The sequence below is a fragment of the Pagrus major genome, chromosome 16 (assembly GCF_040436345.1).
Source record: "Pagrus major chromosome 16, Pma_NU_1.0".
NCBI classification, from domain to species: domain Eukaryota; kingdom Metazoa; phylum Chordata; class Actinopteri; order Spariformes; family Sparidae; genus Pagrus; species Pagrus major.
In genome coordinates, this window is record NC_133230.1 from 15131406 (window position 1) to 15151558 (window position 20153).

Below are 20153 nucleotides of genomic sequence, written 5' to 3' on the forward strand. Positions count from 1 at the left end.
GGATCGGCCCACAAACACTTAGCTCAGTTTACTCTCTCTAATGCCCCTCATGGCCCAACCCTCAGCAGCTGTCTGTCTGTCTGTCTGTGTGCACAGCTATCAGGAGCTCTATGATTTACAGCATACATAGTTTTATTTTTCTTCTTTGTCTGAATCTCTGCTTGGCTTCTCTTTCTGACCTGTGCTTAACAATAAGCATTTTTCTCTTTAATGATCATAGATGATAAAATTGTCTCTCATTTTCTCTTTCTTTCTTATCTTACCAAAACACCACTCGTTCACTTCTCACTCTTCTCCCAGACATCCACACTCACTCGTTTCAATTTCTATTCCTCAATCTTTTTCTGTGTTACGCTGCCTTCTCCTTTCTACCACCTTCTCTTTCTCTTTATAATAACCTCTATGATTATTTTTTTTTTTTACCAAGCCATTGTTTCACACTCCTGTCCCTCTCCCTTTCCATCATGTCTCTTCCTCCTCCCACTGAGGGCTGCTTGAACAGGTGGCTTGTGGCAGGTTGTTGCTGTGCTCTGCTTGTTGGCCTGCAGGAGGCTGCCTACCTGTCTGTGTGCGTACGTGTGAGAGTCTGCTTATGAATGTGAGTGTCGTGCACGCTCGCATGCGTGTGCGTTTAAACACAGGTGTGTAGGAATGTGTAGAGGCCTGTCTGTGCATATGTTCATTTTTGTGCATAAGTGCCTGTTTGTGTGTGTTTTTGCTTGTCTGTCCTGCTGTAACCCCCGGTAATAGAGCAGGGAATAGGAGAGGAGTTCAGCCAGAGCAGGTGATTAAGAAAAATCCCTGCAAGATGGCGGTTCTGTGGCCGTCAGTGGCCTCCTCTGGGTAAACAAGGGAGGAATGTGTGGAGAGGAATGAGAGCCTGGTGGCTGCTGTCGAGGACAAGGACAGAGCGGTTTATGACTTTGGGGATTAACAAGCTGAAGTGGAAACTTTTATAAGTAGAAAAAGAAATAAACTGTTCAGTGGTAGGATCGGTGGTGGAAATATAGCAGTAAGGCTATACAGTAAGAGTAAGGGGGTATTTGCTGCTATCCATGACTGTATACGGCATGTGTGCACACACACTCAGATGCACAGGCATGAACAAAGACAAACTCATCCACTGGCAGACGCACTGCCAAACAGGCTTGGCAAATCACTGTTTCCTCTGCCCACAGGCTGGATTCATCTGACAAATGTCTTTTTTTGAGTGAATTAGAGGCTGACAGATACCAATATATCTGTGATAGGCCAATATTGGCCTATCACAGATATATTTCTTTCTATTTCTGGTATTTCTTGCCTGATATGCGCCTATATGAAAACCTTTTTTAGAGATTATAATGCAGAAAAAAATTCAGTTTTTTTGTTTCTTTGCACTAATGTCATTATAGATCTTATCTTTGTCACAAGTGTTTGATCCACATTTGAAGGATCATTGCATAAAATGTATGAATACTGGCCGATATATTAATGTCGCTGTGAGAGTGTTTGCACACTAACGCAGGTCGAATTAATATGCAATCTATTCCTTGTTACTGCTGCACCCTTGACTGTCCAGAAGGGGAAGCACGCGAACGTAACCTTGACAAATATGTACAATAATGATGGAATTAAGATTTGACTCAAGTGCATAGTGTGAGGCCACATGTACTAATAATCTATTAGTTAAAAATCAATGATTGCTTTCACAGTGGAAGCAGGAGTGATGCCTCCATGTCACATTAGTATCATTATTACTGTGTACCTGGCAAAGCCGACTCCTCTGCTGACCCCGTTGGCATCCCTCAGTATCCTCGTGGAGATGACATGACCCAGGGGCTTCAGCATGTTCTCCAGCTCCTGCTCGTCCATAGACACCGGCAGGTTGGAGATGTACAGGTTGGTGGGGTCCTGCTCCTGTTGCTGCAGGGCCAGTGGGTAGAGAGAAGAGGGGAGTAAAGGAAAGGAAAAGGTGAGACACAGTGTATCATCAACTACTGTAGGAATTGTGAAATATGCATCAGCTCTGTGTCGTGAGCCGTCACGTAACACGACACAACGCTGCCAACAGTGGAACCCAACTCTGGCTGAACTCGCATGACGTTTGGCTTTTATTGACACGCTCACATTCACATTCACATTCTCATGCAATGCTAGTAGTTCACTGTGCCTCTGGCTGTATGTGTGAGACAGTGAGTGTACAGGATACATTATGGATTTGCGTGAGTGGAAAGTATTATTCAAGTCTTGCATGTTGTACATATTTACAATAGTTTGCATGCAGTCTTCAGGGTGTATTTCATTTTATCTGATTTTAAGCGTTAAGTTTAAAGATGAAGAGAACATGAGATGGAAACAGAGAGTAGGAAGCTGTGTAGTTGTATTGTACCAACAGCGTTTTTCTCTGTAGTGCCTAGAGGCTGCTACTTGCTAGGTGAAGCTGCACAGCTGGTGGTGGGTTGAGCCTGAGGTAGCAGGAGGCCCCCGTGAGCTCCACAGTAGAACAGCTGGAAACAGCAGCCCAGCCCCACCAGTCAATCAGTCACACAGCCAGGCAGCCACCATGTAAGTCAACCAGCCATCCATCCATCTATGCTACAAGTCAGTCCGTCTCTAAATTAGGCATGAAACTCCATTATGTCATCCTTATCTCTAATTATGTATCTTTATGATGCTGTATGCACATTAGCATATTCTCTTTTCTAACGTATTAAATTACATTCAATCCATCCTCCCACCTAGGTACTGAGTATACTCCCCAATCAGGCAGCCAAGCATCTCTCATTCATCACATCTCCTCTTAATCCAACATCTCCAAACCTTTCATCCAACAGCAACCAGGACTGATTTGGGTTACAGTGCAAAAGCAGTATTACAAAAGGCATCTCTGCTGTGACTGGAGGACAGCATAATGTGAAGAATTAATGAATACTGCAACATTTTGTCAAGATTTACTGACATAAACCGACAGCAGAAATCTCATTAGGTGTCCCCTGGAACTTTCAGTGGAAGTTGTTTTAAAATTAAAGTATACAAAAATTGGCCACCTGTTGAATTCATACTCCTAACGAATAGGGGGCAGCATATTACCAGAGTAACTGCTGACTGCTGCTAACATAGCTGCTGTTAGCTAGTTAGCTAGATAACCACACAGCTGGCGATCACATTAGCTGACTCTGCCCGGAGGTGTTGGTTTGTTTACTATCAGACTGTCACCTCTGGAGGTACAGAGTGGACCTTGACATAGCCTCTACCTTTAATAGATGTGGATATTTTGGATAATTTTGAGCAGATCCTTCCATGCTGCCTTTGGGAACAATGTATGTATTAAATTCCTTAAAACAGGCTCCTTTATCAGAAAGAGATGCATGAGGTGAGCAGCAGAAGACCTTTGAAAGGAGCATCGCCATGTAGAAAGACTATTTGAAGGTTGGGATTAATTATGTAATAATAAGGAAGGCAACTGTCACTATCCTGAATGACAGTAGCAATTTAGTGAGACATATATCTATAAAAGTTTATAGATTTCTATAAATGCTACAGAAAATGTTAGTCCCATTAGTTCAGGAGTGGTTAAGTTGGCCAAGTCTTGTCTCATAAACCCTAAGAACTGGCAACAAGACAAGAACAGAAGAAAAGTAAGGACAAGTAGACCAGCTAACTGGCTGTCGTCCAAAGCAAATTAAGACATTTTGCACATGACTAAAATTCAATATAATCCAGTTTTCTTTCCTAAACCACAAGGAGCATTTGAATCTATTTATAGCACTACTTTACTTTGAATTCTGTTGATTAGGCTTCAAATAAATGCCTCACAAAGATAGGAAATGTGAAGTTTCAGTGATCTCTTTCACATATACATATGTGGAGCACTGTAAACAACTACTTCAGTAGAGAAGTCTGTCTTCTTCTCAGTTGGGGGGTCGTGGAGATACTTGAGTTGCCTGCATGAAAACACTGTCGTTGAGAATCTTTACAGACTCTCTGTGCTTCGCCACAGGCAACACAGTCTCACCCTGTCTTGTTTTGCTTACTGTTGATGGCGGAGGAAGAGGTTAAGGAGGAGGAGAGGAAGTGCCTCCACCAGCGTCCTGCCTACATCTCTCCATCTGTCAGAGGAGAAGGTGGTCCCTCCCCTGATTAATTAGCCGTCTTATCTGACAGGACATGTTTGATCTGATTAAAGCCTCTGGGAGAAAGCCGATGCCCGATGTGAAAGCAGGAAAAAAAACACAGCTCTTTCTCCTTTAACCAGGAACTCAATTACCTAACTTCGGGGGCCAACTTAACTCCTCCTTCTTTTGTACGTGTGTCACATTTATGTGCTTCAAAGCGAGCGGGAAAAGGGCTCACAAGCGTTTGTATAACACAGGATTTGGCAGTGAATGAGGCTTAATTAAATCTGCCCGTAAAAATCGACTGTACACGTGTCACTCTCCTGCTAAGTCCCTTTGGTGTGTGTAGCCATGCAGCTGTGCTTCCCTTTGAGTTTCACTGGTTATGTGAGGCGATGTTTTTCAGGATTATGTCAAAGAGGCTTCGTATTCCAATGCAGACAGGAGGTCTGGATCAAAGAGTTAACTGACTGACTCACTCACTGGGCTAAGCCAATGATACCAGAGTTTAAGTGTGTGTGTGTGTGCGTGCCTTAGAATGAAAGCACTCTCTCCTACGAGCATGTGACAGTGAAAGAGCGCGATAGAACGTGAAGCAGTAATTTGTGTGCGTGGGCTAATAGCAGAGGGCTACGTTTGCTCAGGGATTATCACGGGGAGGCCTCGTCTACGCACGGCCGCCTCGCTAAGTTTCCTCTTTGATGACGTTCCGCACCACAAAGCCCTAAATACCCAGATGAGAAGGTTACAGGGACGAGTGGAAATGGGAGCGTTTTGATGGGAGGTGAGATGGGCTGGCCCATTCCACAAGGAGATTTAATTTCCTTTAATGTCAGCCTCCGCACACGCTCTGCTGTCAGGCTATGAATGAAACGGTAATTGAGGTGTGTGTGTGTGTGTGTGCATGTGTGTACCTGTGCATATATCCTATCTCGGAGTCATTATGCGTGTGTGTTTGTTCCCGTGCATGTATCCTTTTTCCCAAAAGTGCTGGCCTCCTGTGTGTGCGATGGCAGTTGTGTCCGTCCCCTCGCCATTGACCAGTCTTGTAGAAGGCTAATGGAAAGGCTCCAGGCTGCGCGGGGCCTTTGATGAGCATAATTCCTTCACCTTGCCACGAGGAGGACAGGAGGAATCCAACTGTGTGTGCGCAGGAGGGGGGGGAGGCGGCCGACGTGTCATTTCCCGCTGACGGATGGCCCCCTTGCTCGAGCTGACAGCCCCGTAGCTGTTATTTCATTTCGACACCCTGCTCTGTTTACCCCGCTGTAATTTCTGAGAACATTACCATGCTACAGGGGAGGGGGGGGGGAGGTATTAGCAGAAAGAAAAAAAAAGAAGGCGCGGATAAGGCAAAAAATAGAGAGAGAATGAGAGTTATAGATCCCGGTGCAAAAGGTGAAAGAGTGAAAAGGTAAGAAAGAGACGGAGGCAGTTGACATGACAGGCAGATATAACACATTAAAGCGAAACCTTGTTGCCTTTTGACAACGCTTGAGGGAAAAGAGACGTCAGTTGTTAGAAGTCTCACGTTCTGCCTATGGGGCTCTCAGGGCTGTATCCATTTAACTGATACAAGTTAGACAGATAGATATGTGTCTTGACTGGGGGCACTGCATCTAACGCCATGTTGAGGCTCGGAGCTGCCCCCCCTCTCTTGTCAACACTTCTCAAACTACATCTCCCAGATTCTGTCTTTCTTTTCTACTTTTCATACCACTGACCTCTCCTTACCCTCTCTTCCTCCAGCTCTGTTCATTTCTTCAGCACCCTCCCACTGTTTTCCCTTCCCTTTCCATCAATCCTTTCCTGCTTGTTCTTCCTCTCTCTCCACTATTGTCATCTCCCATCTCCTCCACCCTTTATCCTTGCTTCTTTCTCCTCTCTTCCTCCTCTCTATCCATTCAGCTTACTCAAGAGATTAGAGCTGTATGTGTAATTGGCTCTACAGGGCTTCTCGGCTGCTTCTCTAAGCACCGGTACACACTCTACGAGGGCGTGTGTGCATGTGTATGAGCATGTGTAAGCCAATCCTTGCTATTCACTTCCCTCAGGTATGCCACGCCGGCCTGTTGTGTGACTAACCAGCAGCCTGCAGGAGCACAATTAAAGCACAAGACAATGGGGTTCCATGTTGTCTGGAACGGAGAAAAGTGCAAGGAAACAGTAGTTGCTGTGTTGCTTCTGCTGTGAGGATGTGTTGCTGATAAGTTTGCAGATGCCGGAGGGAGCGTTGCTGCACTCTTTAATATACGTTGAGGATCGGCACTCATATCTTGCTGTGGGAGCCTGAGTCTGCAGAATGCATTCAGAAAGACAAGCAGGCCAACCAAGTGGAAGGAAGGGGTATGAGGGGGAAGTGGGATCGGGGGAGTCGGAGGAGCATATGAGCGCATCAACTCACTTCAAAAGCTGGAGTTTAATTTGTGAGGAGCCAGAGAATTCGGAGACAAAAAGGTAGCACTACAAAGGAGCTATCATTCTGTCAGCAGGCGAGTCAGCTGGTCAGACAACAGCAGGAGAAGTCAGGCGGGCAGCTTACTGCCCTTTGATGAGCACTTCCCAACATTTTCTGTTGCCACTGATGAGCGGATGGCAGGATCACTCCACTTTTCCCTTTGTAGAGGCTGTTGTCAAGCGCTTCTCAACACTTGGCCATTCTGTCTGCTATCAAGCCCCTCTGTGACACTCGACTTCAAACCCCAGCCACATCCAAGACTGTACATTACAGTGTGTCCCCATCACAGCCTGTGTCTGTCCACTGCAGTCGCTTACAAGACAAGTCACACCACGTAGCTGTTAGCAGAGCCAGGAAGCTTTGGCGGGAGAATTAGATTTGGTAAGTTGCTGCGCATTAAACAAATAGCAGCTTGTTTCCGTATCCTGCATTAGCCCAGAAGCTTTTTAAGTAGAGGAAAAAAGTCAGGTTCAAAGTATGTTTTCTTCACATTTTTATCAAAGTCAGATCCAACAGACAGATGGTGAAACTTTGAAGGCTTGAAGTCTTCCTCGCAATCTGATACACATCCTTAAAAACAGGCTGAGATATACAAATGCACTTTATAATCAAAAGTATGCACAAATGTCTTCAACCTAGATGCGCTCAGTTACAGAACAGCGTGCTACAGAGCACAAGATAGACTATGAAAGTGCAAGCTTGTATGGTGAGGTACTTCTGCTGCTCAACGGGGGAGTTGATGAAATCCACATCTCTGATTCAAACCTTCTGTCTGAAACAAAGGGCTGTGAGGCGGAGGATCTGTGCCATCACCCAGGGCAGCCATTTTCAATCCAATTACCATATTATGTCTGAACAAACAGCCGAAAACACCTGTCACTTAAACCTGATACTGCTGCAATAAACGGGTATTGGCGGCAGTTTAAGATAAAGCATGCAAACATACCATGTAGGCATAGAGTTGTCAGTGCTTAGGGATCTGAATTAAACATAATTTCTCTGACATCCTTTCCACTAATTCATGATCTGAATTCCTTTTCGTGGGCGGCATTGCTGTAATAACATTGGCATGTAAACGTGTAGGTTTGAGAGTGATTAGAGAGGAAGTTAAAGTTGTGTTATGGGGGGTTATTTTTTGATATCTCTCGTGTTCTTTATCTGCAGCATTATTTTAAGAATGTGTTTGCCCGGGTCTTTGTTGCATCCCTCATTTGAAATGCCAGGTATTCTAGCTCAGCCAAGCCCTTGGCAGTATTTTGGCCTTTTTTCAGATTTCTGGCATTTCCATTCAGTTTTTCATAACAGTTGGATTGAAACTAGGGATTTACTGATCCAACTTTTTCTTTTTTGGAACTGACCTTGACTCAAGGTGTCTGCCTCTTCCTTGTACTTCTTTTTGCGAAATGTAAAATCTGTGCCTCACTGCATGAAACTCATTGGAATCATTTGTGTAAGGTAACATGCTGCCAGGTACGCTGTAGCGCTAAACATGGAAACTATATAATTAGTGTGTACAGATCAGTGCATTTCTCTTTATTTATTTGAGTGAGCATTAAAGCACGTAAACATATTTTAGTGGGTTAGGGTTAGGGCATAAAATAACTGATCCAACAAAACATATACAGACAATAATCTGTTGTACTGCACATAAATGTTCTGTACACAGTCATTTTGTACACAATCCATCATACAATTGATCATTTAAAACAAAAAGTTGTTTCTTGCTTCTAATGAGTAAAAAATCTGCCAATGAAACAAGCAAAAATTGTCTCAGAGCAAACCTCACCATCTCACTGAAGTGTAATTAATCATATTGACTAGAAATTACAAATCTACCACTTGAGATTTGAAGTTTTTGCAGCGTAGTTGCATCAAGATCATCCACTCACCAGCAGATGGTTCTTTTGCCCATTAATTAACCTCTCTTTTTCAAACCGAGAAGAAAAATTTGAAGTTCGTCACAGTGCAAAAGTTTTTTAAAATATGCCTTTTCATAAGATTCAAAAGATAAAGAGCCGAATATGAAGCTCCGGTGCAAAAGATTAGAGGCTCACCTTGCTCACGCAGCGTTCCATTTGGCTGGGATACAATGTTACCTGATTAAATAAAAATCTTACAAATTACCATACGTTGCTGCAGAGCACAGCTTAATACATCACATTATTCAGCTACAGAATTCTTCCCATGAGTGCAATCCAAGCCAATGACAACTAAGTGTGTCCTAGCAGCCCAGAGGCACTGAGGTGTTTAGTTTGGTTTTAAGATCTACACTCATTCACACACGTAATTACACACACGGCCTATGCACAGTCATGCATCTCATACGTGCACAAACTCACACACACACGTGATTGTACGCAGAAACATGCACACATTGTCAATCTTTGTCCTATTACTGCGTATGGAAAATGACTTTCTAGCTACTCTGAATTATGCTGAGATGATAGATGCTGTGTAAGGAACAAAAGTGGGTGATACATTATTGAGCCTTTGAGTATGCTAACACAGCGGTGGGGCTTTGTTTTACTAACTCTCTGAGCTCGGCCTGCTCTCTGCTGGTGCTGCTGGTGAAATATTCATCCAGCATAAGGCACAGTGAGCGCGTTGGCACAAAGAGGATTTTGGTATGTCCTTCACTGTACCATTTTACTATGCTGTTGCATGTAAATTCAAGAAAAGTAACAGGGAGAATCCTGTAATAGATAGAGAGCATTGAAGGTCAAACTCCTGATGAGAATTTTGATATGGTGCAACATCTGAAATACATTTTCTGGTGGTCACTAGCATAAAATACAGACTGAGTGTAAACAGCTTCTAAAAATCCTATGAAAAGACCAAAACCAACAAGTTTGTCTCTCAGCACTTCCCTACACTGTCTGTAGCAATCAGCCTCAAGCCTATTGATGCCTATCGAAGGCATTAATCTGTCCAACTGGAATTACTACCTCGCTGTTTGTTTGCCTCCACTCACCACTCAAGCTGCAGTCTACATTCATGTCGTGCAGACTCATATATTATATGTAGTGAAGACTTTGAAGAAATGTAAAAAGGGTATAAAGTCTATTCTTTGGCAAAATGTAAGTCATCTATATTGACATGTATGATTTCAGTGAATAATTTTCAGTGCTGCAACGTTAATCACCTCAAGCTCAATATTAGCAACACCACAGAGCTTGTGGTGAACTGCTATTATAACCCAGCAGCACGGAAAATCTCTACAATCAAAAAGTTTCAAGGTGGGCACCCAAGATTAGTGTCACCGATTCAGTATCTGACCAAATGTGGAACGTGGTCATAAATTCCCCTTCTGTTCCTGAATTATGTTAAGGAATTTTGCCTGAGATAATGCATTCACAAGAGTGACACAGACTGACAAATGGACTGACGGACATACAAAAACATAACGTCTCCAGCCACAGCTATTGCTGCCACGGAGGTACAATAATAAAAAATGTTATAAAAAAGTTATTTTCTAAAACAGCAGGGGCTTTGATTTTTAGAAAAAAAATTGACTCTAACAAGAGAAAATAGTGCATTTTTGTGGACTATTTTCAGCTGCTTATTAAAACACAATTGGTGCTCCAGTGAGTTTTTAGAGCACCAGAAATGTGGATGTGGGATTGACTCAAAATTAACTGCGGCCCCCATTTTCATCAGAATGAGGGAAGAATGTCACCAAGTTTAAAATTGTGGCTCATAAATGTGTTTTTAATATTTTTTCGACAATAATGGAGGTGTTTAGTAATAGTAATAAGCCACACTTGGCTTATGCTACACGGCCAACACTGTCGTCTAGAAACATCACTGGTGGTTTTGGTATTTTCACAGCTTTTGTCGATGAGAAAAAAAATATAGGCTTCAGCTTCATCCTTTAACATCCAGGAAGTATCCTCTCCCGTATCAAGTGTAATTTCCCCTCTTTTACAGATGTGTGATCGAGGGATCACACCTTTACTTTGCAAAACAGACATAACACCACTAAATTATGTCTGCCATCAATGTCATGGCTCATACATTTTGATGCCGGGTTAATGTGAATTTAAATGGGTCGATATGCGCTTCACCCGCTTAATCACGACCCCCTGATTTGATTTTGTATCTCCCTCGGTGAGCTAATATTCCAGAGATTAAAATTTCATGTGGAGCTCATATCAAAAATTCATTATTAACATGGAAGACGGGCACACCCGCCTTACCCCCTTGCTCCAGCTAAAGGAGACAAAACTTATGCATGCAGTGTAAGTGGGCAGGCACACATGCATGCAAAGACACTCTTTGCTACACTCCCTGAGGACTTCAAGACAAATTCTTCCTGCCTTTGTAGAAATATTGAGGAATTTCCTTATAAGCTATGGTTATGTCCTCGGTCGTGCTCCCTCAGCTCAGGAGTAGACAACATTCACAAATGTCTTCCCGGTTTCATAATACATTTTCATCTCTGTAACCTTCGCATTTTTCCATTACGGTGTTTGCAACAACAGCTCATTGTGTTGTTGCCAGGGTAAATGCATTTTTCCATCTGATGCATCATTCATGATATAATTTCTGAGATTGAATTTCTCCTGGCTGACATCATGTGGAGGTGGGGAGTGCTGGTGATGGTTTTTGGTTTTGGAGATGAGGGGAGGGGGAAATGGCGGTGAGCTCTTTGATTTCCTGTATTGACCAACATGAGGACCTATGCCAACTCATGCAGGAAGCCTACTGGATCTATTAATTATGGGTGATATATTCTTGCCTCTTTTATCTTCTCTCATTTATTCTGTTAACATTTGAAAATTGTACACATTTTTGCTTTTCACCCACTTTTTTTCAAATTACTATTAAAATAATTCACCTTCTTTCTATTCAGTCCACATAGTTGAGAACACTTGATCATTTACTTTCATGCAGGAAGCCTACTGGATCTATTAATTATGGGTGATATATTCTTGCCTCTTTTATCTTCTCTCATTTATTCTGTTAACATTTGAAAATTGTACACATTTTTGCTTTTCACCCACTTTTTTTCAAATTACTATTAAAATAATTCACCTTCTTTCTATTCAGTCCACATAGTTGAGAACACTTGATCATTTACTTTGGGCAGAGATGAGAAGGAATACTTAACCAACCTAATATCCTGTAACTGTTGTGAAAGGCAATATGCCAAAAAGAGGCTTTGATATTTGGTTGAGTAGACTTCCGCCAGTCACCCAAGAAACATGATTTAAGTCCGTGGAGAGAAAGTGGGACTCTAACAATGTTTTGCTCCGTGGTGGCTTTTTTGGAAAAAAGGCTTTGAAAACAACAATGCTTGCCTGGTGAACACACTTGTTGATTTTCTGTGATGATTGTGCACTTCATATGTAGCGATGCCATTCACATTAGGTTAGGCCTTTCAAGTTAACCACTGTTTGCGGAGGAGTGAACATTTTGATTCCTGAACTATAAAGCGAAACGTATGAGTGCCTAATTGAACTACTCAAAACAGTTCCACAAACAAACACTGAACAAAGAGATGCAATTTTAAAAAAAAAAAAGAAAAAAGTTTTTGTTCTGTTCTCCACTGGTAATTGTTACATTCAAAGTGGCTCACCACTGACTATTGTGTCTGTGTTATTATAGTCAATGGAGCTGGACACCCATAAACTTTAAAAGGCTCTCCTTACAACCTATATGTACTTGATGTCAGTGGTTCTCATCCAAGGGTTTGTGTACCACAGGGGTGAGTGGTTAGTGGTGAGTAGCACAGATAATTTGACAAAACATAAATGATGAATCGGAAAAAAAGACCCTGTATATGTCCACATATTTGTAATTAGGTGTAAATTTAAGTTAGTTGTTTCCTGATTTATTTAGTAGATTACATCCTTGTGTGTCTGTCTTTTTTCAATATGCACGTGTTCCATTAGTAGATCATTCCTGTGTATTGAAGCCTGTGTTTTTTCCCCTCACTCGTTGTTAGTTCGCCGTTGCCTCTTGTGCCTTTTCCCCCGGTCCCCACATGTCCTCTGTGTTCCCGCTTTGCTCTCCATGGCTTCTGCTTTGTCTTCAGTTTCATCTTTCACTTTAGTTTTTCCCTTCGACTTTCCTTTTCTTGTGTTTTGTTGTTTGAATTTTGGGTTTATCATTTAAGCTTGCTTTTAGTTTTTTAATCTGCCTTTGGTGTTCTGCATTAGGGTCCCCATTTTTGAAAATCTTAACAATAAAGACAAGCTATCGCAAAAGTCAATTTTTCTTGGATTCTGGATCACTATATATTGTACGGATTTAGATGTTTCCAGAATCCACCACATCCACTGCTTTCACTCTGGGGTAAAAACTCTCAAACAATTCCTTGATGCTATTTGATCTATGAAAGGGGCCTATCTGGGTACTCGAGCCCTCCTGATATAGCTGTGGGGGAACACTGCACAAAAAAGACTGGGAACTATTCCTCTGGGCTCCCAGGATCACAGTTATGCTGCACAGTGACCTGTTCACTTTAAATCTCCTAAAAAGCCCATGTGTCTTCAACATGCTCTCTTCTGCTGCCTCATTCAGTGCATGCTGTTCTCAGAGATTCGACACATACGGTCCTCAGGACTGCCCTCGGCGGGGTTCACCGCGTCATAAAATCGCCATGCATGTTAACTCCATGGTGCATGAGCCAAATGAGCCGTGGCAGTGGAAGTTAAGTGACTTCAAAAGGCTGCATCCATATACCCCTCCCCGTCCGTCTCCCCAGCACATGTGTGTGTGAAGAATGTGTTCACCAGACCAGCTGGGTCAGAGGATTGAAGTTTACAGATAGGGAGGAAGGTAAAGTCACATGCCTTCACAACCATCTCACAAATACACAGTAACTTGAATAGCACACAGCTCTTTTTCATTCTGGTTTAAGAAGCGGACACATTCAGTATGTTGACAAGTCTGATTCAGTGTTAAGATGACAGGCAGGATGTGTGAGCCTCTTAGCATAGTGGTACAACATCATCAGAAACCAGGAGAGTGACAAACTCTTTGTTTCCCTCCCCACTCCATCACCTGCTCTCCAAATGGAGGCACAATGCAATTTTCACTTATGAATATAGTGCAAAGCAAATAGCATACGCTGTTTGCCTGCTCCACAAACACACCCTGAATAACTATCGTGGGTCATGGACTCATTTTTTATTCCTTAATGTGCCACTACTCACCAGGGAACACTAAGGCTGCCACGTGAAACTACCCCGCGATGTGAGCGTCATATGTCTAACAGAAATACCTCGCCTTAGCTCTGTCACATCTGCGCAGAGAAATGACAACGCGGCGGAGGCGAGAGCCAGCCAGAAATATTGAAATATATATTAAAGAATTATTTCTCAATGGAAAACAGCAACAACAAAAGTAATAAAAAAGCAATAATGGAAGTGTTGTGCGGGGAAAGCCACTCAGAACAAATCAACATTTATGTGACATCAGTCAGGTTCAGTGGTGGAACTGATGCAATGATTTTCAATTACAAAACAGTGATGTGGAGTATTAGTTCCCGTTCCCTCACTAAACACAGGTTCTTGAGAGCTGCTATAAAACAGGTCGTGATTTCTAAATAAATACAGAGCGAGAAAAACAATAAATACATACTGTGTGAAAGCTGATTCATTCCTGATTTTAATACTTTTTCCAAACTCAACTTTTATTACACTTTGAATGTTGAATGCAATATGCTGTCTTAAAGTCTGATTGACAAAGGTGGCAGACGGATCATTAAAACTGGTCCTAATGAGGTGTTAACATGACAATCTTTACACATTTACAAGCAAAGACTATTTATATATAGCATGTCAGCTCATAGCATATCCAGAAAAAATCCATTAAATGAGGTTTAACAATAAGTATTTAAATTTGTAATGATTAAGAGCAGACAGTGTTGACAAACCACATAATTACATATGATCCATGTGTGAGGCCTTTTATTTCCCCTCTGTTGACAGCTACCTCTGGGCTCTAGTTAATATGCATACCCCTGGACTTCAACACAAATATTTCTATTGTGATACATTGGTTTTGACATAATATGGTTGTAATATATGACTGTAATATTACATAAATTAGCAAAAAAATGTCACAATCTGTTTGAGCTTCATGTATTAAGAACAGGTAGAAATCGTGGGACTACTCATGGTTATTACTGTTCAAGTTGTGTGTATGAGTTCCAGCTTTGACTTTTTTTGAATAAAAATTTTATTTAGCTGCTGCTGCTTATTCCGTTATTATATTATAGTGGATAATGTGTGACAACGGTGGTGCATGCAGATGCAGCAACGGATAGCTCCTTCAAATTTCGCTACATATTTGTTTCTTGATTAGCTATCTTTTCGGCTTTATTGCTGAAACAATTAATATCTATGACAGAAATCACGACATCCTGGATCAAGCTGTTGCCATCGAGCCAACAGAGTGCAGGACGAGGAAAGGTGGACTCTGATTGGTGACAATATCCATTATGCGTATGCTATCGTGTCAGTAACAGTACCTGATACTAATATTAGATCGGATCAGTCCCAACTCTAATTAAGTGCATGTTTTTTTCTGCTATTGTTGCTTATCTTTTGTTGATGATTACAATTCAGTTAAAAAAAAGAAAGAAATTCTAACTATAAAGCCATATTATTAACAATTCCTTGTGGGACATGTGTTGTCTCACTCTTAAGAGTCAGTGAAGCGAAATGCCTGCTAGCCATCCAGCTGCAACAACCAAAACCCCATGTAGGTGATAAACGCTTAATCGCGCCCAAACTGCAACCATTACACCTCAACAAATTAAAAATCTCTGTGCTTAGTAATTCTGTTGACCCATCAAAAACAGTACTGTAAGTTTCCGAACCCAAACCCAATCTCCTCAGTGTGTATTTCAGTGCGAGTGTCATTAGCAGCAGATGACCTATATAGAGGGGACTGCTGCTTGTTACAGTCTAATTCTCACCCTAAATGGCTCGGAAGAAGGGTGGTTCAGCGGGAGATAATGTGTTTGTTATGGACACTAATGATACAGTGGAAGCAAACTAACGACCCACCCAGGGTGTCCCGTCGAGTTCAGCAGCTTCATCACCCCGATTCTGTGAAAACTTGGAAAACTCTCACGGGCTTCCTTTTTCCGGGGAGGGAGGAGGGACACAGAAAAAAAGAGGATGAAAGAGTTGCCAACTCTTTTGTAAAACAATGCAGGGGGGTGGCATTAGAGAGGAAATGCAGAAAGAGTGAGATGGGAGGAAAAATCTGGGAGGGCAGTAATGAAAAGATAATAAAAAAAAATAACAACTGCCTTAGTGCTTTTATTGATGCTCAGGTGGAGTTGGGACCTGGTAAATAAGCCTGTTAACACCACAGAGCAGTGGTGTCACAATGCTGTTGTAACTAACAAATGAACAAATGTGAGTCGAAGCACTGATCCGCCTCTGTGAATGTACAAAACCATACCATCTGGATCGAGCACAAACTGAATCAGCAAATGTGGAAGGGTTGCACTCCTGAATAGAAGAAAATAAATAATTCACAGTGTCACACACACAAAAGGTGACAAAATGTGCATAATTTGTGGCAGAAAAAGGAGCGTTTCGAACAGTTTTTGTTGAAAGTTTGCAGGCACTTTTTCTTATGATATGGGACTATATTTTAATCACCCAGCAGGGCTCCTCAATCCTCTGATATACTTGCTTTTAACTATGCTTTAATGTGTGCACGACGGCTACCCTGCATATCCTGTGTTCCTCCAGAGCTCTGGTCCTCTGAAATTAATGATTCACGTCCACGAGATGTAATTAAGCCCACAAACAGAGGGGGCAGGATGTAAAGTACAGGTAGCAGCACAGTCTGAACAAACAGCAACAGCAGAAGAGTAAAGGTTTAAAGAAATCTACCTTGTTTTTCACTGACAATACAACAACCTCCTCAAGCGTTGCCATGTTTAGTCGTGTAAACAAGCAAAATCCCAGGAGGGAGGCCTATTATGCTTTTATTTCCTTTCCTTCAATGTTTTATGTAGGTTCTTGTGCATGTAAAAGAGCTTGAACATTAAAAAGGTCAAAGTCTGCACAAACAGAAGCTCCTCTCTCCCATAGAAAGCACTGCTCCTGAAAAGCCTCATCAGTAGTCCAGCCTTTAATTCCATGACTTTGTGACATGACAGTAAGTCACTGTGTAAGTATTGTCTAGTGGCTAGTTTGGCACGTAAGAATTGATTCAGCACAACTGCTCTGTTGATGTTAGCAGTGCTGGCTCAGGTGTGTGTGAGCTGACCAATCAGAAGAGACTGGGTATTCGGGAGGAGGGGGTCTTGAAGAGACAGGAGCTAAAACATAGCGTTTTAAACAGATGGGGAATACAGTGCTGCTGCACTGGACAGTATGAAAAACCTGATGAGTTTTTTGAGCATTAAACCTATTCTAGAAGTAACCCCAAAAAAAAAATTATGACCAAAACCAACAAACATGGAGTCTAAGAACAGAGGTGATCGATAGAATCACAATAATGATTATACCACCAAGCAACCAAACTAAAGAAGAAGTCATTTGAAGGTATAGACGAAGATGCCTGCTGGGTAATCAGGAGGGGGAATCCCTGGTTTGTAAGCCTCCAGACGGATGTCATGGGTCTTGGCAGCAGAGACAGAGACATCAGTGTCCACATGACAGCATGAGAACGTGAGTGAACTCAAGACTCTGGAGGAACGTTGGGAGGGAAATGGAAGGGCCCACAAGATGGAAGAGGGTCACCTTATCCAGAGGTCATCATGAGTCGAGAGTGAGCGCAGAGAGGAAAATCACATGCAGGGTGACTTTGAATAAACATCAGTCATCTGATGTCAACACCTGCTTTATGTCTCCAGATAATTAACTGTCAGATCTTTCCCTGTAGGTTTTGGCATTTCCATAATCACTCCATCATTTATCATTGCCATTCAAGAGGACATTATCATGGTCAGTGTCATTGTCATTACAGTAGACAAGATCTTCTTGTTTCTATCAGCATGCAAAGAGGTTTTTTCTGTGACTTCAGGAAATTAGCTAAAAGGTAATAAAACACAACAACAACGCTCTAAAAAGTGATGCTAAGGCCCATTGCACAAGACTGCACAATAAACAACACAAAGTAGAAGACTAGCCTACTTAGTAAATCCTTCAACAAAGCGTCTTGGCTCATCAGTGTGTTATCTGGACGGGATCTAATGAGCTCTTAATTTGAGAGCGTCTGCATCATTAACAGGGCCCGCCGTTTGATGCCACAGCTGTCAAATAAGACTTTCATCCTAACATGACGACAGAGGGAAGGATTTTTTCACATCAAATATGTGTGTAACAAACATGATGTGTGATTATATATGCATGAGATCAGATTAGATTTAAAAAGAAGTAAATATGATGAATTGATATCACGATTGATTCCATGCCGTATTGGGAGATGTAGTGACAGAAAGGCACAAAGAGAATCAGGAAGACTTACAAAAAAGAGAAATATGTTAACCATCCCGAACAGGTCTTTAAAATCAGGCCAGTCCGGCGGCCTGGCATCTCCCCCTGGGCAGTCGGCTGTGAAAACAATCACCATGACCTGCAGCACTGGCAGCTCACTAGATTGTGAACTGTGTCATTCTTTGTAATGACATCAGAGATTGCTACGGGGGCCTGCAGGTGTCAAACATGACTTCAGACATGGAGGAGGGATTTGTTATACGATGTCCTTTTACAAGACAAACCAAGGGGATTAGTGTTCGTCACGTCATAGAGTGATTAACAACACCCATGTCCTTCCATTAGCATGACCTTGTTAAGTGTGTGTTGCATGATTACACGGTCTGTCACTATCGTGTGTTTCCACCATTACCAACCACAGCGAGTGTTTGCTAAAATCTTCACAGCTGTTGCTGTAACGTTGTGAGCACTTTTTGTTGTTGGTTACTGTTGTTGTTGTTGCCATTGGAGTGACCTTAAGGCTGCCCGGCCTCGCTTGCATTCCTGCTCTCTTAAGTGTGAAGGCTCTCCATGTTCTACTCTCTCCCCTCGCTCACACACATCTCTGGCTGCTATAATTAGAGTAATTGGAATCAGATGATGCTGGCTTAATTGGAAAGGAATGCAGACGGGGCAACGGGGCTTTTCCGCACGGGAAAATCGGCTGGAGGAGAGTACACGAGACAGTAGGGAGGAATGGCGGAGGATGGGTTTGCAGTCACGCATTCGGCTCCTCTGGCTTTAATGCAATTGGCAAGATTTTGTCGTAAACACACCAACAAATTACAAGGCCTGATGGAGTCTGAATGCTGTCATATGTTGGCGATACTAGAAAAATGATGTCAGGTAAGGGAAAACATTCAAATTACAGGAGCAGGATTTATAAACAGCAATGAGTGAAAGTTGAAATTCAATCTCCTCATCCAACAGTAGCTTGGACTTTGGGTAGAGCAACGCACAAACATTTCATAGTGAGGGTCAGGGCGCCCACGGGATGATAATGATACATATTGCATGATGAAAGTTGGATACACACTTGCCAACAAAGGGCCAGAATATTAAAGGTTAGAATCCATCGGTAAGAGGGCAAGTTTCATTTAAACTGTGCCAGAAGCAAATTCTCCTTACGAGTTGAAAGAGACTGGAAGAGAGAGAGGCTGAAAGAGAATGAGAGGCAGAGAGGGAGAGGAGGAGGCTAGGCTGGTTTCATTCTGCTGAAAGTCACAGATGAAAGTCAGCCTGATTGTTTGCTGTTTTTGCGCCGTGGCCACTGATTCGTGGAAAGAGTGTAAGATTCCCCACAGGCACTGGCAGCTTAATGAAGGAAAGAGATACACACCTGCCTCAGGAGCTGGGACTTCCTCATCAAATTCTGCAGTTGGCCTCCTTATCAAAGGGGGGCAGTGTTGCCTACACGTGCCAACCTGTGTGTTTATTAAAGCGAGAGTGTGTGCATGTGTTCTTTGTTTATCTAGTTAAAGAGCTGCAACTGCATTAAGTCAACAGAGGTTGATTAAATTAGCCTGACAATCCCACAACTCGCTCGCTAACACCGGACTTTGTGCCATGTGTCTGGCGAGCCTAATAGAGAGGCTCGTTTGTCAGGTTCAAGCTCTCCATCTATGGCTACATCTCATTACCCTTAACATGGGGGTGGTAACCAGGGGAGAAAAATGTAAGCATACCTCCATCTCTGTCTCTCACACTTGTCCATGTGGGCTAGAAATGTGTGTATGCAGCTCTTTTGTTTTGCCTGCCACTTGCTGCCGGACTGCTCAGAGCCTTTGTCTTCCTGCGATGCTCCCCAGATCTCAGTTCGTTACAGAGCGTAATTAGCGTGGCGCGAGCGGACTCCCCAGCCGACACACAAAACTCATTAAATTCCACTAGCCTGCTTTTCGCTGGCACACTCTCCTCGCCCCATATTAATCTTCCTTCCAACCCAAACTTTAATTCTCTGAGAAAATGTTTATGGGGGGAATAACTGCTTCCGCCCTCACATGCAATAACAGCGTGTCTCTTTATTGTGTTTTTTTCCCTTTTTTTCTCTTAAATTCAATGCTGCTTTGTAATGTGATCCAAGGTCAGGTCTGATGAGTGTCTGGCTAATCAGATGCAAGGTGCCACAGTGCGAAGATGAGAGCA

At 42.5% G+C, this 20153-nt stretch overlaps 1 protein-coding gene across 3 annotated transcripts in view; it reads right to left on the reverse strand.

Annotated features, from left to right (window-relative positions):
• Positions 1-20153, reverse strand: part of rbms3 (RNA binding motif, single stranded interacting protein) — a 294917-nt gene that overhangs the window by 76403 nt on the left and 198361 nt on the right. For all 3 annotated transcript variants that reach the window (XM_073483024.1, XM_073483022.1, XM_073483023.1), the window contains one exon: positions 1748-1905. In XM_073483024.1, coding sequence (XP_073339125.1) covers positions 1748-1905 — 158 coding nt within the window. The remainder of the gene's footprint in view (positions 1-1747; positions 1906-20153) is intronic.